The sequence below is a fragment of the Acartia tonsa genome, chromosome 12 (genome assembly GCF_053477335.1).
Source record: "Acartia tonsa isolate MP-2025a chromosome 12, ASM5347733v1, whole genome shotgun sequence".
Lineage (NCBI taxonomy): Eukaryota > Metazoa > Arthropoda > Copepoda > Calanoida > Acartiidae > Acartia > Acartia tonsa.
In genome coordinates this window covers 14500450-14520653 of record NC_137271.1, presented here as the reverse complement: position 1 = coordinate 14520653, position 20204 = coordinate 14500450, and the positions used below count along the sequence as shown (strand labels likewise).

The following is a 20204-nucleotide window of genomic DNA, read 5'->3' as shown; positions in this document are numbered from 1 at the left end:
GAGAACAAGTACATATGAATCTTTTAATATTTTATTGAGAAATATAGGCTGCAGATGCTTAAAAATACTTTTTCGAGGGTCATGCTGTATTATTTAGGTTGTATCTGGATCTAGAGATGCTACACTGAGAATGTGGGAAATAGAGACTGGCGAATATAAATATTGTATTATTTAGGTTGTATCTGGATCTAGAGATGCTACACTGAGAATGTGGGAAATAGAGACTGGCGAATATAAATATTGTATTATTCAGGTTGTATCTGGATCTAGAGATGCTACACTGAGAATGTGGGATACAGAGACTGGCGAATATAAATATTGTATTATTTAGGTTGTATCTGGATCTAGAGATGCTACACTGAGAATGTGGGATACAGAGACTGGCGAATATAAATATTGTATTATTTAGGTTGTATCTGGATCTAGAGATACTACACTGAGAATGTGGGATATAGAGACTGGCGAATATAAATATTGAATTATTTAGGTTGTATCTGGATCTAGAGATGCTACACTGAGAATGTGGGATATAGAGACTGGCGAATATAAATATTGAATTATTTAGGTTGTATCTGGATCTAGAGATGCTACACTGAGAATGTGGGATATAGAGACTGGCGAATGTAATATTGTATTGATAGGTAACTTTTTTCCTCTTTAATAGCGTTTAATAGTTACATTTTTTATTTATTCCATGGACAAGGAACTAGGATTCTGACAAAAAATTCAAAGAGAAACATTACCCAACAACCGACTTCTATACCCCCCTTCCCCCCCCCCCCCCCCTCCATTTCCACATCTCTTTAGTTACAGAACACAAAAAAGTTTTATGCTAACATTAAGCCACAAAAATATCAAATAGAATTAGTTTGCTGTATCACAGCTCCTGCTCAATACACTTATCTTTCTCATAGGAGCCTAACATTTAAAGACAGCACAAGGAAAGCGCCACGAAAGAAAAAGCGCGAAAAGGTTTTTTCGGGCATTGCTTTTATCTTAATATCCTTAAGTCTTTTTCTACATCTAACATATTTATGGTTATTTCCATATTTCTAAAACCGGTTTTTCTTGATAGGTCATGTAGCAGCAGTACGATGTGTACAGTATGATGGAAGACTTGTTGTTAGTGGGGCTTATGATTATATGGTTAAGGTAAGCTCTCTTATCTTTGTGCAATTTTATGCTTGTTTTTGGCGAAGCTTATGAAATTATCGCCTAGGATAAGCTGTTTTTCCTTTGTATAGCTTTATAATTGCCGTTTGTAGGCCTTTTGATTAAGATAAGCATTACCTGTTTTGTGTTATGCAATATTCTATTACTTGAGGTTAGAGGCATCTAGAGGTATTTTATGGAAGGAAGAGGGAATGGGGGGGGGGGGAGGTGTAGGAGTCGAACATCCACTTAATATTTTAGTTCAAAGTTTAGTTTGAAAGAAAAATTTAAAGATAAATTACCTATATGGAGACGATTTCTCTAGGGAAGGTGTAGGTACCCTTTTAAAAAAAATTTATTTTGGATACCTTATTTTTTTCCTCATCATATTAATGAGAAACTAAAAATAATTTTGTACAAAATTAATGCTTTCTCTAGAATTTTTTAATAATTTTTTGATTAAGAGTAGGGGGTAGGGTTATTATTACAAATTTTGCCAATATCATTGTTGTGATTTAAGTTTGATTTAACAACATGTGATGGGAGCAAACAATAAGGGCTATAGTATGCGCCGAAAGGGGACAATGCACGAAAGAGAGCAATCGATTTGAAGCACCTTCTAGCAGCGATATTGAGCATTTTTTATGAAAATAATAGTTTTCTGTTTATTATAGTAAAAAATTAGTTTTATCATGGTTTTACATAAGGAAAAAAACACTAGCGTTAAGCGATTTTAAAAGAAATATACTTAGTCAAATGCCGTAAAATGCAAAAGTACAAATGAAATACATAATACATTTTTTCATCGCAAAAGTATAGGTACTTATGTGTCATAATCTAAACTCGTAATACTTTTTCAACTTTTTTGTCTAGTCCATGGTAACTAACTTTTTCACCATTCATTTAGCCCTGTGTAACAGAAACCTAGCTTGTGCACAAAAAGAAATTTTGACATTTCTGCTGGAATGTGCTTAACATCAATTGCTCTCGTTCACGCACAGTCCCCTTTGGCTACATTCTCAAGAATACATATATGCAGGGTTTCGGATCCGCATTGATTTTTTGCGGATTCTGATCCTCCAATTTTGGTCAGTGCGGATCCTTGACAATAAAAATAAAATCACCAAATTTTTCAAAAATATTTATTCTTTAATTCGAAGTCAAAAATACTTTTAATTTTCAAGTCTGACCCTAAACCTTAAAGATTGGCTCTCATCAAGAGAATGTCTGAGATTTTATATAAATTTAGGTAGATTTTTCCATTTTTCCCGCATTTTTTTGAGTCCAAGGATCCGGATCCCGATACGCATTTTTTTGCGGATCCGGATCTCAAAAATATGCGGATCCTTGCGGATCCGGATCCGAAACCCTGCATATATGTATATTTCTATCTAAAGTGTCATTTAATCACAAATATTAGACAGGTACAAATTGTAATAAATTCTTACCACCTTCTTAAAAAGTTATTTGAATGGGCTATTGTTGAAAGAATGCATTGTTAATTAAAACAAAGAGATTGATATTTAATTACTTCATATTACTAAAAACTTGAAACGTCGTTAAAATAAATACTTGAAATAATTGTCTATTTTTACACTATATTGGTTAATATTAACTTGTTGATTTAGAAATGCAGTTACTCTTAAATAATAAAATCCGGCAAGAAAATTACAGTATTAAAATAATAACGGCTACACCCCTAGTATCTTTAGATCTTAATTCCAAAGGGCCATGGAAAGTCAGAAAAATAGCCAAACACCATCCCAAGACTTAAATCTAATGATAAAGTATACTGATACCACCCTAGAATCTTAGTGATACTTCTCTAAAATGGAGAACTTAATCGGTTCAGAAATTATTGTAATCTTAAGCTAGAGACAAAAAAAAAATATTAATGCTTCACGCCAGGCTACAATTGAATCAAGACAAAAGTAAGTGCCGAGCTCTGGGACCTATGTATGGTGAAATTAGACATAAAACCATGATGATTCCAGGTAAAACCAAAATATTTCAGCGGGATCTTTTTGAAAATTTCAGGTTCAATTTTCACCCACTAGGAGTTGCCGTATAATCATGACAAGAACAGCAAAGATTATTTATTTACAATTTTGAACATCTTTGCTTTTATGAAGTCTTTCATAAAACCTCTCTATATATGATTTATTTAAGGCTAAATTTCCGTGACCTTAGCAAAGCAACTGATAAAAATAGCCATTAATTAACTCCCTTCAGAAGTGGTTTTATGAAAAACTTTATAAAAGCAAAGTTGTTCAAAATTTTAAATAAATAATCTTTGCTTTTCATGTCATGATTATGCGGCAACTCCTAGTGGGTGAAAATTGAACTTGAAATTTTCAAATCTAATTTTCTCAAAAAGATGTCGCTGAAATATTTTGGTTTTACCTGGAATCATTATGGTTTTATGTCTAATTTCACCATACATAGGTCCCAGAGCTCGGCACTTACTTTTGTCTTGATACAATTGTAGCCTGGCGTGGCTTATATCTATAATAGAATGACTTCCAGTATTTATGCTATGAATTCTAAAAGAGTTGAATTATCCACATTCACATCATTTTAATCTTCTCCCCAATTTTTTAGGTTTGGAATCCTGAGAGAGAGGAGTGTATACATACTTTAAATATTTTAAGTTTGGAATCCTGAGAGAGAAGAGTGTATACATACTTTAAATATTTTAGGTTTGGAATCCTGAGAGATAAGAGTGTATACATACTTTAAATATTTTAGGTTTGGAATCCTGAGAGAGAAGAGTGTATACATACTTTAAATATTTTAGGTTTGGAATCCTGAGAGAGAAGAGTGTATACATACTTTAAATATTTTAGGTTTGGAATCCTGAGAGAGAGGAGTGTATACATACTTTAAATGGGCATACCAACAGAGTCTACTCTTTACAGGTAAGATTTTAGTAGCGCAGCTACTATTTAACAGGGCATGTCCCGTCCGTCAGTCAAGTCACCTAAAGCTCGTTCAAGATTAAGTGAAGAAAGGTTAGGGGTCACCTTTTAGAATAGTCTGAAACCTACTTTTAATATTCCGTACAAACAACTATTTTTGTATAGATAATAGATATCCAGGGAGGGAGGGTGCATTGGGCTATTTATTACACTAGTCTTTAAAGCATTCTAATAACGTTTCCATATTCGTTTGCTTAAAAACATTGGAATTTTTATTTTATTTTGATTGGTTAATATAGTTGAGTGTCGAAACGTTTTAACCAATAGTTGTAATGTACAGAAGGGCTTATTTTATGTATCATGATTGGGAATGTACATCAATTTATCGGCCACTGTCTTATCCCTTTATATCCCTAATAGATATGAATGTGAAAACTCCTTATCAAACAAAGTTATATATTTGTCAACTGTCCGTAGTAATTCTAATTTATATTTATTCTGATGACTCAGTTTTTTTTTTATCAAAGTTATAAAATTTTGCTTTATTTTATAAGTGATTAGTTTTTGCAAAAAAGTGACAAAAGATTTTTTGTCGTTGACCTTCGTATTTGTTTTTTGAAGTGAGCTTAAGATCCTTTTATGTTTAAGTTAAATTGAAAATTTTAGTTGGCTTGGCGTTTAGTAAAATGTATGTTGTATTGATTGCCAAGTGGACCACTTTTCTGACTGACTACCGCTCAAATTTTTGTTTCTTCAGGACTTTTTTTTCTGTAAGAACCACCCAACATACCAAAATATAAAGTATTACAAAATCGGAGTGGTAGAAAAGTGGTCCACTTGGCAAATAATACACCGTATATAAGTTCCCTTTGATGTCAGTTAATTATTATTTTCACCAATTAGTTTGACGGAGTGCACGTAGTTTCTGGTAGTTTGGACACCTCCATACGTGTGTGGGATGTGGAGACAGGGTCCTGCAAACACGCCCTCATGGGACACCAATCATTGACCTCAGGTGAAAGTTTTGTTTATTACAAAGGCAGCTAAAAAAAGTAAGTAAACGTAAAGTAAAATATTCCTTGTAACGTTTGTTTTGAAAACTATAAACTGCAATAAATCTATATAAGGCTGCTAGCTCCCAAACGGCTGAACATATATGTCATGCCCGCACACCGAATTAAGTGGCAATAGAAGGCCTATTAATAATCTGGAAGATTCAATGATGCACAGGGAAAGCTTCACTGAAGAAAAATTGTTAAAATAAATCTTTTTCTTGCATTCATGGGACTGTGATAACTCTGCTTTATTGAGTAATAACTATTCCAGAATCTTAAAACTACTTCTAATATGTCTTTGAAACCTTATTAATATCTGCTGGATTAGAACCGGTTCTTAGCCATACTGAAAAATCATGTATAACATCGTATTACAGACAATTTTCTGGAATATTATATCAAAAATTATTAAATTAATACTTATTTTTTTTATTTTAACATCCGCGGAAAGCTATATATAATACCATGCGATAAATAACTAATACGAATTTTGATTTTCAGGGATGGAATTGAAAGATAACATTCTTGTATCTGGGAACGCAGACTCAACAGTAAAGATCTGGGATATCTTGACGGGACAGTGCCTACAAACTTTATCAGGTTGGTCCACAAATACAGTGATAGCACATTGGCAGATAAATTAATGTACATCGCAATGATGATGGACAAAATTACTACTTAAGTAGTGGTTGAAATGTTTGAAACTCAACTTAGTGTACCTAAGTTTCTAGATGTTAAAGGTTTTTACTTATTTTTTTTTAAAAAGGCATATAGTTTTCATTTCTTCCACCAATTTAAAAGTTTCTTCATTTATTCTTAGAAGGCATTAGTTCTCATGAAAGCTATTTTTATGATTCGCCTCATTTGTATTGTTCCTTAGGACCGAACAAGCACCAGAGCGCAGTGACGTGCCTGCACTTCAACAAGAAGTTTGTCATCACCTCCTCCGACGACGGGACAGTGAAGCTCTGGGACGTCAAGAGTGGAGAATATATCAGGGATGAAGGATTATACAAAGTTGTCAATTTTGCAGGGATGTAAAGGGATAAGACAATGGAGGGTAAATTGATGTACATCCCCAATGATGAATATGATCACAAAATTACTCCGTAATTATGTTAAAATTATTGGTTGAAAAATGTTGACACCAATCAGTTTGAAACCAACCAATCACAAGTTATTAAAAGTACCTATAGTTATTGAGTCAACGAATAAGATAAAACGGTTAATTTGATTTATGCCTCTTCACTTTTTTAATGCTATGTAAACTCTCGTTGTCCGTTTTTCCTTTCCATTTTTTCCTTCGCTACTTATGAATGTTGGCTTTCTTGTTATCATAAACAATCTTTTTTGATCAAATATTGTATAATCAAAACTCTGTAACAGAGACCTTGTTGCGCTTGAGAGTGGGGGTAGCGGAGGTGTTGTGTGGAGAATTAGATCATCCCCAACTAAATTGGTAAGTCAATTCGAAAATAATCAGGGAACTTCAGGGATAAGATAATGAACTTTTCTCGTCTTCATTCGAATCCGGTGGATAGGAACCGGTTCTCATCCATACGTAAAAACTATGTCTAGCATCGTATTATATCCAGCTTTCTACGTATATAAAAATGTACAATCATAAAATTAAAACTAGTATATAATACGATGCGAGAAATAACTATTAAATTTACCCCAACTTTGGATTTTAAGTTTTTGGTTTAAAAGTTTTGTAGAACTGTAAAATTAAGTTTTAATCAGAGGATACAAAGTTTTTGACCTCACGAATTAAAAAAACGTGGTCATAAAACTTCCTCCCTAAAAGTACACTACCATAATTTTTTGAAATCCTGTTTATTTTTATTTTAGCCTCGCTTTTAACATTAAAAAAAAACTGAGTGTAATAGGAAAATCAAAAAAAAATGGAGCTAAATTGGGATTATCCTTGATAGTTAGAGGAATCACCTGCAAGGTTTTAAAGCGATAGGATGATGCTATCTTTCCTTTATAAAACAATGGGAAATTCATGTTACAAACCTATCGTAAATATAGAAAATCTTTTCGTATACATTAAATTATTAATAAAAATCTTCTTACACTTTGAGTTTATACTTTTTCAAACTTTTTTTTTGTTCGTTGGGAATTTGACCAGTATTCTGAAAATGATTGAGTAATGAGGATAAAATAAAGTAAGGAAATATATAAGAAGTTTGGTATGTGATTGATAATTATTAGAGCGTGATTTTTAGTATCTAATGTTGTACATGTACAAGTAAAATCTCATCATCAAAAATCACATCGTATATTCCAGTATGACCTTAAAACCTGTTAATATTCGCTGGATTTGAACCGGTTCTCAGCCATACTGAAAAATCATGTATAGCTACATATTACAGACAATTTTCCACGAATATCGAAATGAAAATCCTAAAATTTATAACAGTTTCGATAGCCCGGGTCTTCGGCCCCTCGGGGATAACAATACTGGTTTTAAACTTGAAATTTTTTATTTCAATATCCGTGGAAATTGTATTCTGAAAAAACTTTAATGATTAGAAGGATAAAAAAAAGTAAGGAAATGTGAAATATTAGAACATAAGGGAGGGGGGCGTAATGACAAATAAACTTGTGTACCAAGTTACAGGAATCTAACTCAATATTTAGACCATTTTGCTCACCCTTAAAGTTCAGATGCCATTACCCCCTCTTATTTATATATAATCTAGTATTTCTATTCCTAAGATTGAAATGACTCTTCTTTTTATCTTTAAGAATACTATCCCTAACCCTGTTTTTCTTTCCAAGAAGTGGATAAATAATTCAGTTTTCTTGGTTTTAACATGTCAATTTCTAAGTAGGGTAATGTTATATAATACTACTAGCGGCTTCGCCCCTAGCCTCTAGGGGCTTTGCCCCAAGAGGTGATAAAAAAAATTAATATTTATTGTTTTTAGTGTGAGAATGTTGCTATTCTTTCATTCAAAATAAATGCTGGAATAAAAATAAAAAGGGCAGCCTGCAGCAGCCTGTATCAGAGCAAAATAAAAAATAAGGGGTTTTTTTTTTTGTTTTTTGGGGGGTTGGGGGTGTCCCACCCCCCAAGAAAATAGCTTAAAACCACCACAGGACCAATAGGTATATACCCTGAAGAGTAGAATCCAATCGGTTCAGTGTTTACAGAGATCTTAAGGGACAGACAGACGGACAGACATCAAGCTACTTTGTATTTACTATATAAATTCAATTTAAATAAATATTTTTTTCTTTAAAAAAAAATATTTTTGGCTAGCCGCCAGCCACTGTCGCCAAAAACTCAGTTTTTTTTAAAAACCGGCTATTCTCGCCAAATTGGTGGTCATTGCTGTAAAAACTGGCGAGGATAATTAATCCTCGCGGCGATGGTAGCACTGGATGCTTTATTTAAACCTATTTATTATTAAGGTGTGTGCTGTTGGATCTAGAAATGGAACAGAGGAAACAAAACTTCTTGTTCTGGATTTCGAAGCTGAATTGAAGTAGAACTTTTGGAACTGATAGATGATACACAATATAAATCCTCCATAGTAATAAATAGAGAATGATATTACCTTAATCCCTTTGTAGCTAACATATAATTTATTTTATCCCATTTAGAATTTATTTCAGAAAATTGGGAGGGGGGGATTTATATTGTCTTAGCGCAATTAGATATAAATACTGGGATAATTTGAGTTTAAGAAATGTCTCCAGCCCTTATTTAGTGTACTATTTTCCCAGATTTTTTGTTTGTGTACTTTTAATTAAAATTAAAATTAGCATTCTTTAAAACAGGTTTATAGATATTAAGAAAAACTATTAATTCCTAAAACTTAATTTTTTTACGAGTAGCTTAAAATGTTTTACATAGATATTCCCTACCTCACCCCCTGTATGTTTTTGTACTATAACAATCCTATGATATTATTTTTTATTTTAGTTCATTTTTACAGTAGATAATAACCAATCCCTAGCAGTAATATTAGTAGTATATTTTTACATAAAAAAAATAACATAAAACCGACAAAAATACATGTGCTATTCTTTCAGTTAAAAAAAAAAACATTTTTGTATCATTTTTTATACCTCAGAAAAATGATAACTTTTTAGACACTCTTTCTACTCATTTTTTGCTAAATTATGACTTTTGTTATTTTATTAACAGTTTTTTTTATGCATTAAAAGTGTCTAAATGCTTTCATATGATGAGATAAAGTTACCTACAGAAATTTGAAGAAGTCCCACTTATAGACGTTGTCTGTTCATTCTCTAGATAAATTTGTTGTAATTAATTTAATATTTGTCATTTATAATAATTATCAATTTAGATTTGTAAATAATATGCTAATTAATTATCATATAATTTAATTATTTTTTTTCTGAAATTGTATTTGTAAACCAAACGTTTTTTTTAGTTATTTCAAAATCAAACTAATCTACCTAAAATCTTTTTAGTTTGCAAAACAATAGAATTTTCAGATGAAGTCAGATTTACCTATTGATGGTAATTTGTTCTACTAAACTTATAGCTGCCAAATAGGTTGTTAAACAATATACGTTCGCACATAACTGGCAAAATAAAGCACTCGTATTATCTGAAACTAGTTTTATTGCCCCAACCCTTCAGGGGATGGTGGGGGATATCAGGGAAATAGCCTAAAACCATTCCAAAACATTGATAAAGCTTCCCTGAAAAGTACAGCCCATTTTAATAAGCAATTTTAGAGATATTTAACTTAGGACAGAAAAACTTTCTCCATACTATTTTCAGGTCTTTGTCAGTCCTGGTTATACGTAGGCTATTTTAACGTTGTGCGAATGTTGTCTTTATGGTAGTTTTTTGGCCGCTAACGTTTTTCTGACTTAACCTGAAAAAAAAATGTTAATTTTTAAGTAAAAATACTTCTTGTGGTCTTGTGAAATATGAAACAAATTTTAGATGTTTTAAAACATATAGGTTAGAAAGTAATTCAGTTATTTAGCCATAATTGTTGTCAGATATTAATTCTTTCTTAAGATATTTCATTTATCTGTTTTTAGAATATTTACCCATAGGATACCACCCCATTAGTTCATTTTTGATGAGTCATCGCTTTCGGGTGGGTTTATAGACAGCTTTATGTGGATATTAAAATTAAAAATCAAAAGATTAGTTTATGCCGAAGGCCTGGGCTAACAAAACCGGTTTTAATATTAAATATTATGATATGATTTTGTCTTTCGTCGAAAATTGTCTGTAATACGATATGATGTATAATAGTTCAATTTGGCTAAGAAATGGTTCTAATCCAGCGGATATTTATCGGTTTCAAAGCCAAATGAATAATATTTTCCCTGGAACGATGACACGCCTTCACTTTTTTTTATTGTTTTACAATACAGTTTATTAAAATTGGACGATTTTTAGGGTGTTGAAGTTAGTTATTTTACAAAAATAAAACTAATTAAAAATGCGGTTAATTTCTAGATACTTACATACACATAACAAAAGATAAGAATATTTTTTTTTCCGCTTCATTTTGTAAATTTAAATAGTTATTAATTTTTTTATTTATGTGATTTAAAGTTTATTAAATATTTTTGTTTCAATGTAATATAAATATTTTCAGTTTAATCTGAAAGCTATTAGGAACTAAATATTAATTATCAACAGCTATTTTTTTTTCATTATTTATCATCAATTCATTTTATAATCAGGAATAAGAAAGGGAATTCTGAAGAAATTTAGTTTTTATTCCAACAAGGTCGGGATTGTTATCTCAAAATTATCTGATAAAAAGCTTTCCGCGGAAGGTAAAATTGAAAATTATAAGAATAAAACCGAAGGCCTTGGCTTACAAAACTGGTATTAATGTTATGAATTTTAATTTAGTATTCGTGGAAAATTGTCTGAATTAAGATAATATTTCAAAATAGCTGAGAACCGGTTCTATTCCATTGGACATTAATCTGTCTAAAAAAAAACTAATTTAAGTCAGAATTCTATTCCAAAATCTTGTTTATAAAATATAAATAGATTAAATTCTTATTATGCTACCTACTGACTGAACTCGCTACAGAGATAATGTTAAAATTGTAATATTAAAACTGATTATCCTTTTCAGACGTTTTCCATATTAGTCACAAAATGATTCTTTTAGAGGCGAATAATCGAATTATAGAGGTAAGTTTCTTAATACTTAAAATATCAGAAATTGGTGCTTTAAAAGAAAATACCCTCTAAAGCACTATTTCCAAAATACTGGCAGGTGTTATGTTATCAGTTCTTAAGCGAATCTACAACTTTGGAGGAAAGCACCCACTATTTAGGTACAAAAAAGGATTTACTAATTCCAGAACGAGTGTTTGAGTGTGTGTATGTGTATGTATGTACTATAGGATATTATGACAGGGTAAAATTGTCGTCAATGTTGGTTGCTATATCTCCCGTCAATCATTATTAAATTGGTTAATCCAGTAGAATGGGACGGGATGGGGGAGACCGTTAGTTTAGCACGCTACAAAGTTCACTTAATAAAAAATATGATAATTTGGTGCAAGATTCAAGTAATAATGAATTCATTTATGTATCATCAAATTAAGGTTTAAAAGACAAAAGAAATGGAAACTTTTCTCGTATTCATTCGAAACCGATTATCATCCGATGGATTACAACCGGTTCTAATCCATACTAAAAATTATGTCTAGTAGCATCGTATAATATCCAGTTTTCTACTAATATAAAAAAGTAAGATCATTAGGTTAAAACCAGTTTTTTTAGCCCTTGCCTTCGGCATCTTGGGGCTAAAAAACTGGTTTTAATATTATGATTGTACATTTCATATGTGCGGAAAGCTGTTTATAATAAAAACTTTAATCAGGTGTAACCGTTCCTTTAATGAAGTTAATGACAATATTTCAGGACACGTTAACAGTGAAGATAAAAGCAGCTTTGTCAAATCAACAGAAATCTGACCAATCTTCAGAAGATACAAGGAGCTTACAATATATTTTAACTAGCGGCTTCACCCCTAGCCTCTAGGGGCTTTGCCCCAATAGATGATAAAAAAAGTTAAGGTGAAATTTGTATAAAAAAAATAAGAATATCTAAAATAAGGATATCTCCTACAACAACAAAAAATATGGGGGGGGGATTTTTGTTTTTGGGGGGGTTGGGGGTGTCCCACCCCCCAAGAAAATAGCCTAAAACCACCACAGGACCAGTAGGTATATTCCCTGAAGAGTAGAATCCGATCGATTCAGTGGTTACCGAGATCTTAATCTTCAGACGGACGGACGGACAGACATCAAGCTACTTTGTATTATAGATATCTTAGTAGAATACCAAAAAGTCTGATTTTAATTTAAAAAAAAGCTATTTTGTTAAAAGTTATTTACTCCATCGTATTATAGACAGCTTTCCGCGGATATTAAAATGAAACCAGTTTTTTTTTAAAACCTTTTTCGGTGAACATAGCACCATCATCAGTTTAGCTAGAAGATTGATGGAAACTTAAATGTATAAGTATAGATGTATATTATAATCCAGATAACTACCTGCCCCAAGTGAGGGAGACTCTTTTCATCTGCTAGCAAATTGCTTTCTGTTCTTTTAAAGCCACTCGGCTGTGTTTATTTTTCCAACGCTATTAGCTGATTTCAAAGACCAAACTAAATCAGAATCAGAATATAGCAGGCCTCATTAACTTGGGCGGCTTTACCATCTCGTCCAAGGCAGGGACCATACTCGTGTTTAGCACTTGTCCACAGACCCTTCAAAGACCAAATTGAAAGTCTGCACAGGGTCCCCACCTGGTGGGTAGAGGTACATTTAGCTCGTGTCCCCTCTATCATTATACTTTAATATTGATATATTGTTTGCTATAGAACAAGAAGTATTACTGTTGCCGACTTCGATGGTGTCATTTACAGGTATATCATGATATTTTATTATTAAAATGGATATAGAATACGTGTGTTGGTCCTAAGTAGTCATGGAGATTGATGAGACACAAGGGCTATCCAAAGAATATAGAATACGTGGTTAATGATATATTGACAGGAGAAAATTTGTCTTCAATTCAGGTTGCTAATATGTACCAACCTCATTTATTGGTCAATTCGTTCTTCCCTTCTATAAGTGGGGAAGGCCGATTGGCTGGGGTAAAGGGGGCTGGATAGGGGTATCGTTACTTTATTCGTTACTCGAAAAAGAAATTTTTTTCTCGTATTCATTCGAATCCGGTGGATAGGAACCGGTTCTCATTAATACGAAAAAAACTATGTCTAGCATCGTATTATATCCGGCTTTCTACGAATATAAAAATGTGCAATCATAAGATTAAAACCATTTTTTTAGCCCCGAGGTGCCGAAGAAATAACTACCTATTATGTACTAGCACAAACAGACGGAGATACATTAATTAGAGTAGCTACGCCAAAAAAGGAAAAATATATTAATAGAAAATTGTAATTGGCAAGGTATCAATCTGTCTTATCAAATTAACTTTAATTAATTTCTGTCACTTTTGATAACTATCTTTTCTAATCACGGATCTAAAGGGATAGGGATAAGACAATGGCCGATAAATTGATTTAAATCCCCAAAGAAGATGTAATCATGTTACAAAATAGTGGTTGAAACATTTGGACACTCAACCTAATAAACCAACATATCAAAATTCAATAAAAGCCCCCAAAGTTGTTAGCCAACGAATAAGAAAATTTTATTTTGAAACTTTGGGGACTAGTGTAATAAACATGGCCCAATATCCCCTCCCTCCCTGTTTTCTAATGCTAAGTAATTTATAATTTACAAGTTGAAAGACGTTTTGGTTGCAAAATATTTCCAAACTTTTTTTGTACAATACGATTCAGAAAATCAATTTTGAATGGCAAAGTAAATAAATTACTTTATGGCTTTAAAACTGATTAATATCCGCAGGATTAGAACCTGTTCTCAGCCTTACTGAAAAATCATGTCATCGTTCTACAGACAATTTCCCACAAATATTAAAATGAAAAGTCATTAAATTAACACCAGTTTTGTTAACCTGGGCCTACGGATTCTCGGGGTTTACAAAACTAGCATTAATATTATAATCTCTTTATAAAATTAATCGCAGAAAGCTGTCCATAATACGATGCGATAAAAAACTTCTATTACATGGGATTAATAATGTATGGTAAAAGTGCCACTCAAAGACGAATCCGAAAATGTTGCCTCGGATTGTAACAAATCTATGATTTGTTTTATGTTGATAATAACCTACCCTAACGTCAAATAACCTTAATCCTTATTTAAAAGTAACAGGGTCTCTGTGTGTGTTTGCCTGTCTGTACCAAAGGATCCCGATAACTGCTCCCCCTTTACAGTGTTGCTTCTCAAAGGTCCTGGAATGGTTGTTTTGAGGAAGGGTTACGCCACACAAATTTAAAAAAAAAGTGCTCTTCACTGCCCACCCCCTTAAGTGCCTCTAGGGGGGGGGGGGAGGGGTGTAGCGGCTATTTATTATATATTTTTGTAAAAGCACTGTGCAATTAATGCAATTATTCTTGTTTTTTTTAGGGTTAGCAATCCAGATAATGATAAATCCAAGATTAATGTTTCCATCTCTTTAAAGTTTTACAAGGTAAGTCCACGGACAAAGGGCAGGAAATGATTCTTCCCCTAAATTCCAAAGCTCATGGTTTGTTTAGCTTATAAGTATAACCTTAACCAAATATTTAGTTGCACCTCTTATTCTAAAGGTCCTACCTGTGCTTATTATTATAATGCGTTTGACACTGTATCTCTTTAAAATACAAGGAAAGGGACAAAATATCTGGAAAAGGGAAATGTACACTTAAGCAGACAGTTTTGGCATTGTAAAATATTTTATATCTTTCATAGAAAAAATCGTCGTCAATTTAGGTTGCTAAGATGGACATCATTTATTGGTCAATTCGTTCATCCAGTGAACATGAACATAAAAATCTGCTGTAACATCCAAGTGATAATATATCCATCATTATTTAGGAATTGGCAGAGCATGGTAGTGATAAAGTATTGAAAAGAGAATATGGAAACTATCTTGTGGATCCAGATGAAGGTAGGCATTGATCTAAAGGGATAAGACAATGGCCCATAAAAAAACGATATACAGCCCCAAGGATGAAACATAAAATTTTCCCTTATGTAGATTACAGTTAGTACTTAAAATTTATGCACCAACTAATCAAAATTCAATAAAAGTACCCAAATTTGTTAATCCAACGAATAAGAAAACGCTGTTATAAAAGCCCAATGTCCCCTCCCTCCCTGCACCCCGCCTTCCCCACTTATTTTAAAATAAGTTAAAAATAATGGAGGACGAGTTTGTTTCTATGCCTAACATCTGTGGGACTTACCTCTACCCATTATCCCTTTACCAAATGTAAATCTATGATCTGTTATTTCTAATCAACTACTTCTACTTTTAACCAGCAGAAATGTTGAAGGAAAGATTTTTTTTCAGGATTTGATGTTACAGTGCAGATTGACCTGGCAAATATTCCAGATGATTGGGAACTTCTGGTTAAAAAGATTGGTCTTCTAAAGAGAAATTGCTTTGCTGCCGTTTTTGAAAAGTATTTTGATTTCCAGGTATTATAGAATTACTTTTTTATCTTATTGGTAGCAATTTCAAATCAATATTACTTAAGAAATTTTTCTTAATAACTTAAATAGATTTAATATAGACAAAGCAAAAAAAAGAAAGTAAATTTGGAAATGCAATAGATTTTTATTTTAATCTGTTCTTTGTGCTTAAAATTGAAATATATAACCGCCTACGTGCAGCGTTGCGGAGCCGGAGGCGGGAGCCGTAGAGCCGCTATATTTTGCTGGAGCCGGAGCCGCACCAAAATCAAACGGCTCCGCCACGCTGCCTACGTGTTATCTCTTGTTACAATTATTTTAGGAGACTTAAAAGTAAACATTTCAGAGATTATTTTAATAAATTCTGATATTGCCTGCCCTAGTAAAATCACGGAACCGAGTTCAAATATACATTATTTTTACTAGCGACTACCCCACCCCCTCCTCTTTCACTTTCAAATGTATTTTTAATTTTGATGGGTAAATTTTTATTTATCTTGGGAGGGTTGTGGTACCCTCCCCCAAAATAGTTATAAACCTTCCAAGGACCTATCATGAGAAGCTACATTGTAAAGGAGAACCATATTGGTTCAGTGGTTACAGAGATCCTTCGGCACAAACAGACACAGATCCTGTTACTTTTATATTAGTATTAAATAAATACAAACTAAGCATTAATTTTAAAGATTCCTTGTTTGTAATGTCTTTATGGTCCATAGAATAATCAACGTATTTCTTGTAACAGATTATTTGTTCAGGGAGTAAGGAAGGGGACAATGGATCGAATATTCAATTTTTAAGAGTCTTAGACTTTGGGTACTGGCTTAAAGGGAATGTGCACGAATACAGTAGGTTCTGACTGACTTTGGGTACTAGCTCATCAATACCCCGCTAACTATCTGAGTTAGTTTTCAAAATAGCAGACAGAAATTTGTTATAAAATAGCTGGTTTTAACAAATTATTTTTTTTCTAAGAAAATGTCATTTCATGGATAGAAACTCTACTGTGATATTTATGTAATACACAATCTAAGAACCCCTTGAATTTATATGGCAGTTAAAAATATATGAGAAGGTTTGACGAAGTTCTAAACACGATTTTTCTAGTGATTAATTACAGAATGTTTACTACATTGTGATGTATTGGTAATCTAATTTTCAACTAAATTATTTTTTTCTTAGATATAATTTTGTTCTAAATTATATTACCATGATCCCTTTACAATTTTTGTCAAATTTTTTGGATAAATCTGGTTTTTATTGCTTTTCAGCTAAAACTCTTTAATTGAATTTATTGCCCATTGTCCCCTCCCTTACTCCCTGTTAGTTGTTACTGATGTAATTAGTGATGGGAATCCGGATCCGGAATCCGAATCCGGAATCCGCCCAATTTTCGGCCAATTTTGGAATCCGAATCCGGATCCGGAATCCGTTTTTTATAGCGGATTCCGGATTCTAAATTGGTAGGCTAAAATTACCGTCTTTTTTCTTACAACTCCCTCTGTTTGAAGGCAAAGATCAAAAAAAAATTTCTACATAACAAAGGGGGGAGGCGAAAGTGACACTTTTTGAAACCAAAACTAAAAGTAAACAAAGGAACTCAACTAAAAAAAGAGTTACAGGTCTGAGGTTTTGCATGGCAGTTGCTTTATAGGGGTAAAATATGGAACTGCGAAGAAACGGCGGCGCAACCGCCAAAAACCGCCGTTTCCCGCCGAATTTTTTTTTGCCTTTTCTCGGCGGTTTTCGGCGGTTGCGACGCCGTTTCTTTACAGTTCCATATTGTACCCCTAAAAAGCAACTGCCATGCAAAATGTCAGACCTGTAACTCTTTTTTTAGTTGAGTTCCTTTAACTTTTAGTTTTGGTTTCAAAAAGTGTCACTTTCGCCCCCTCCCTTTTAATAAGGGGGGGGGAAGTTTTGACACTTTCGCTTACTCTGTGATTATTGGGCTAGGTATTAAAGTTAGACTATAGGTTATTTGGGATAAAAGTTTACTTTTGGTTAGTACTTCACGGATTTTTAATCATTTTTTGGATAACCCCACTTCCTAGCCCCCCGGGGCTCAAAATCCCCCTAAAAACGAACCTAACCTTAATTTTCTCAGGAACCATTTGACCAACAGAGATGATTTCTTAAACTTAAGCTTTTATGCTTATAAACTAACTTCTGATTTAGAAGTCACCCCCCTGCCACCAACCCCTAGCCCTCCGGGGCTCAAAAAACCCTAAAAATGAACCTAACCTTAATTTTCTCAGGAACCATTTGACCAACAGAGATGATTTCTTAAACTTATGCTTTTATGCTTATAAACTAACTTCTAGTTTAGAAGTCATCCCCCTGCCGCCAACCCCTAGCCCCCCGGGGCTCAAAAAAAACCCTAAAAATGAACCTAACCTTAATTTTCTCAGGAACCATTTGACCAACAGAGATGATTTCTTAAACTTAAGCTTTTATGCTTATAAACTAACTTCTTATTTAGAAGTCACCCCCCTGCCACCAACCCCTAGCCCTCCGGGGCTCAAAAAAACCCCTAAAAATGAACCTAACCTTAATTTTCTCAGGAACCATTTGACCAACAGAGATGATTTCTTAAACTTAAGCTTTTATGCTTATAAACTAACTTCTGATTTAGAAGTCACCCCCCTGCCACCAACCCCTAGCCCTCCGGGGCTCAAAAAACCTTAAAAATGAACCTAACCTTAATTTTCTCAGGAACCATTTGACCAACAGAGATAATTTCTTAAACTTAAGCTTTTATGCTTATAAACTAACTTCTAGTTTAGAAGTCACCCCCCTGCCGCCAACCCCTAGCCCTCCGGGGTTTTAAAAAACCCTAAAAATGAACCTAACCTTAATTTTCTCAGGAACCATTTGACCAACAGAGATGATTTCTTAAACTTAAGCTTTTATGCTTATAAACTAGCTTCTGATTTAGAAGTCACCCCCTGCCACCAACCCCTAGCCCTCCGGGGCTCAAAAAAACTCTAAAAATGAACCTAACCTTAATTTTCTCAGGAACCATTTGACCAACCGAGATGATTTCTTAAACTTAAGCTTTTATGCTTATAAACTAACTTCTAGTTTACAAGTCAGCCCCCTGCCACCAACCCATGGCCCTCCGGGGCTCAAAAAAACTCTAAAAGTGAACCTAACCTTAATTTTCTCAGGAACCATTTTACCAATAGAGATGATTTCTTAAACTTAAGCTTTTATGCTTATAAACTAAGTTTAAGTTTAGAAGTTGCCCCCCTGCCGCCAACCCCTAGTCCTCCGGGGCTCAAAAAAACCCTAAAAATGAACCTAACCTTAATTTTCTCAGGAACCATTTGACCAACAGAGATGATTTCTTAAACTTAAGCTTTTATGCTTATAAACAAACTTCTTGTTTATAAGTCAGCCCCCAGCCACCAACCCCTGTCCCTCCGGGGCTCAAAAAAACTCTAAAAATGAACCTAACCTTAATTTTCTCAGGAACCATTTGACCAACAGAGATGATTTCTTAAACTTAAGCTTTTATGCTTATAAACTAAGTTTAAGTTTAGAAGTCGCCCCCCTGCCGCCAACCCCTAGCCCTCCGGGGCTCAAAAAAACCCTTAATGAACCTAACCTTAATTTTCTCAGGAACCATTTTACCAATAGAGATGATTTCTTAAACTTAAGCTTTTATGCTTATAAACTAACTTCTTGTTTATAAGTCAGCCCCCAGCCACCAACCCCTGTCCCTCCGGGGCTCAAAAAAACCCTTAATGAACCTAACCTTAATTTTCTCAGGAACCATTTGACCAACAGAGATGATTTCTTAAACTTATGCTTTTATGCTTATAAATTGAGTTTAAGTAAAGAGGTCACCCCCTCGCCGCCAACCCCTAGCCCCCCGGGGCTCAAAAAACCCTAAAAATGAACCTAACCTTAATTTTCTCAGGAACTATTTGTCCAATAGAGATGATTTCTTAAACTTAAGCTTTTATGCTTAAGAACTAAGTTTAAGTTTACAAATAGCCCCCCTGCCGCCAACCCCTTGCCCCCCGGGGCTCAAAAAAAACAAAAATGAACCTAACTTTAATTAAAATTCCTTATTTGAAGAGTTAGAGGTACACTTATTAAACCAAATATGCTTCTTTTTGGATGTTATTGACTTATCTGCTGAACAAAAATGTAATCGGCCTCCAGGTGCAGGTGCTGCAGGCCTCCAGGTCCACTCAGGAGACAGGTAAAAATTTAAATTTCTTAATTGAAGGTTTAGAGGTACACTTATTAAACCAAATATGCATCTTTTTGGATGTTATTGACATATCTCCTGAAAAAATTAGAATCAGCCTCCAGGTTCAGGTGCTGCAGGCCTCCAGGTCCACTCTCGACAGGTGAAAATTAAAATTTCTTATTTAAAGAGTTAGAGGTACACTTATTTAACCAAATATGCTACTTTTTGGATGTTATTGACATATCTGCTGAAAAAATTAGAATCGGCCTCCAGGTTCAGGT

At 33.6% G+C, this 20204-nt stretch overlaps 2 protein-coding genes across 21 annotated transcripts in view; both read left to right on the top strand.

The window, feature by feature from the left end:
* The window catches only part of ago (F-box and WD-40 domain protein 7), a 31636-nt gene extending 20409 nt beyond the window's left edge, over positions 1-11227 (top strand). For 2 of the 14 annotated variants that reach the window (XM_080180420.1, XM_080180424.1), the window contains exons 23-30: positions 566-641; positions 1076-1152; positions 3999-4070; positions 4974-5085; positions 5627-5725; positions 6006-6123; positions 6512-6584; positions 8549-8709. In XM_080180420.1, coding sequence (XP_080036546.1) covers positions 566-641; positions 1076-1152; positions 3999-4070; positions 4974-5085; positions 5627-5725; positions 6006-6123; positions 6512-6584; positions 8549-8626 — 705 coding nt within the window. In that variant the 3' untranslated portion in view covers positions 8627-8709. Of the gene's footprint in view, positions 1-565; positions 642-1075; positions 1153-3998; positions 4071-4973; positions 5086-5626; positions 5726-6005; positions 6124-6511; positions 6585-8548; positions 8710-9307; positions 9535-10529 lie in introns of those variants that run through there. The other 12 variants (XR_013885011.1, XR_013885013.1, XR_013885010.1 and 9 more) reach the window with 12 other exon arrangements.
* Arpc2 (Actin-related protein 2/3 complex, subunit 2) overlaps positions 11228-20204 on the top strand; it is a 50450-nt gene continuing 41473 nt past the window's right edge. For all 7 annotated transcript variants that reach the window (XR_013885022.1, XR_013885020.1, XR_013885019.1 and 4 more), the window contains exons 1-6: positions 11228-11285; positions 12024-12097; positions 12989-13033; positions 14670-14733; positions 15120-15192; positions 15598-15725. Coding sequence is in view for 1 of the 7 variants with exons in the window: in XM_080180439.1 (XP_080036565.1) it covers positions 11250-11285; positions 12024-12097; positions 12989-13033; positions 14670-14733; positions 15120-15192; positions 15598-15725 (420 nt within the window). In the remaining 6 variants the exon portion in view is untranslated. The remainder of the gene's footprint in view (positions 11286-12023; positions 12098-12988; positions 13034-14669; positions 14734-15119; positions 15193-15597; positions 15726-20204) is intronic.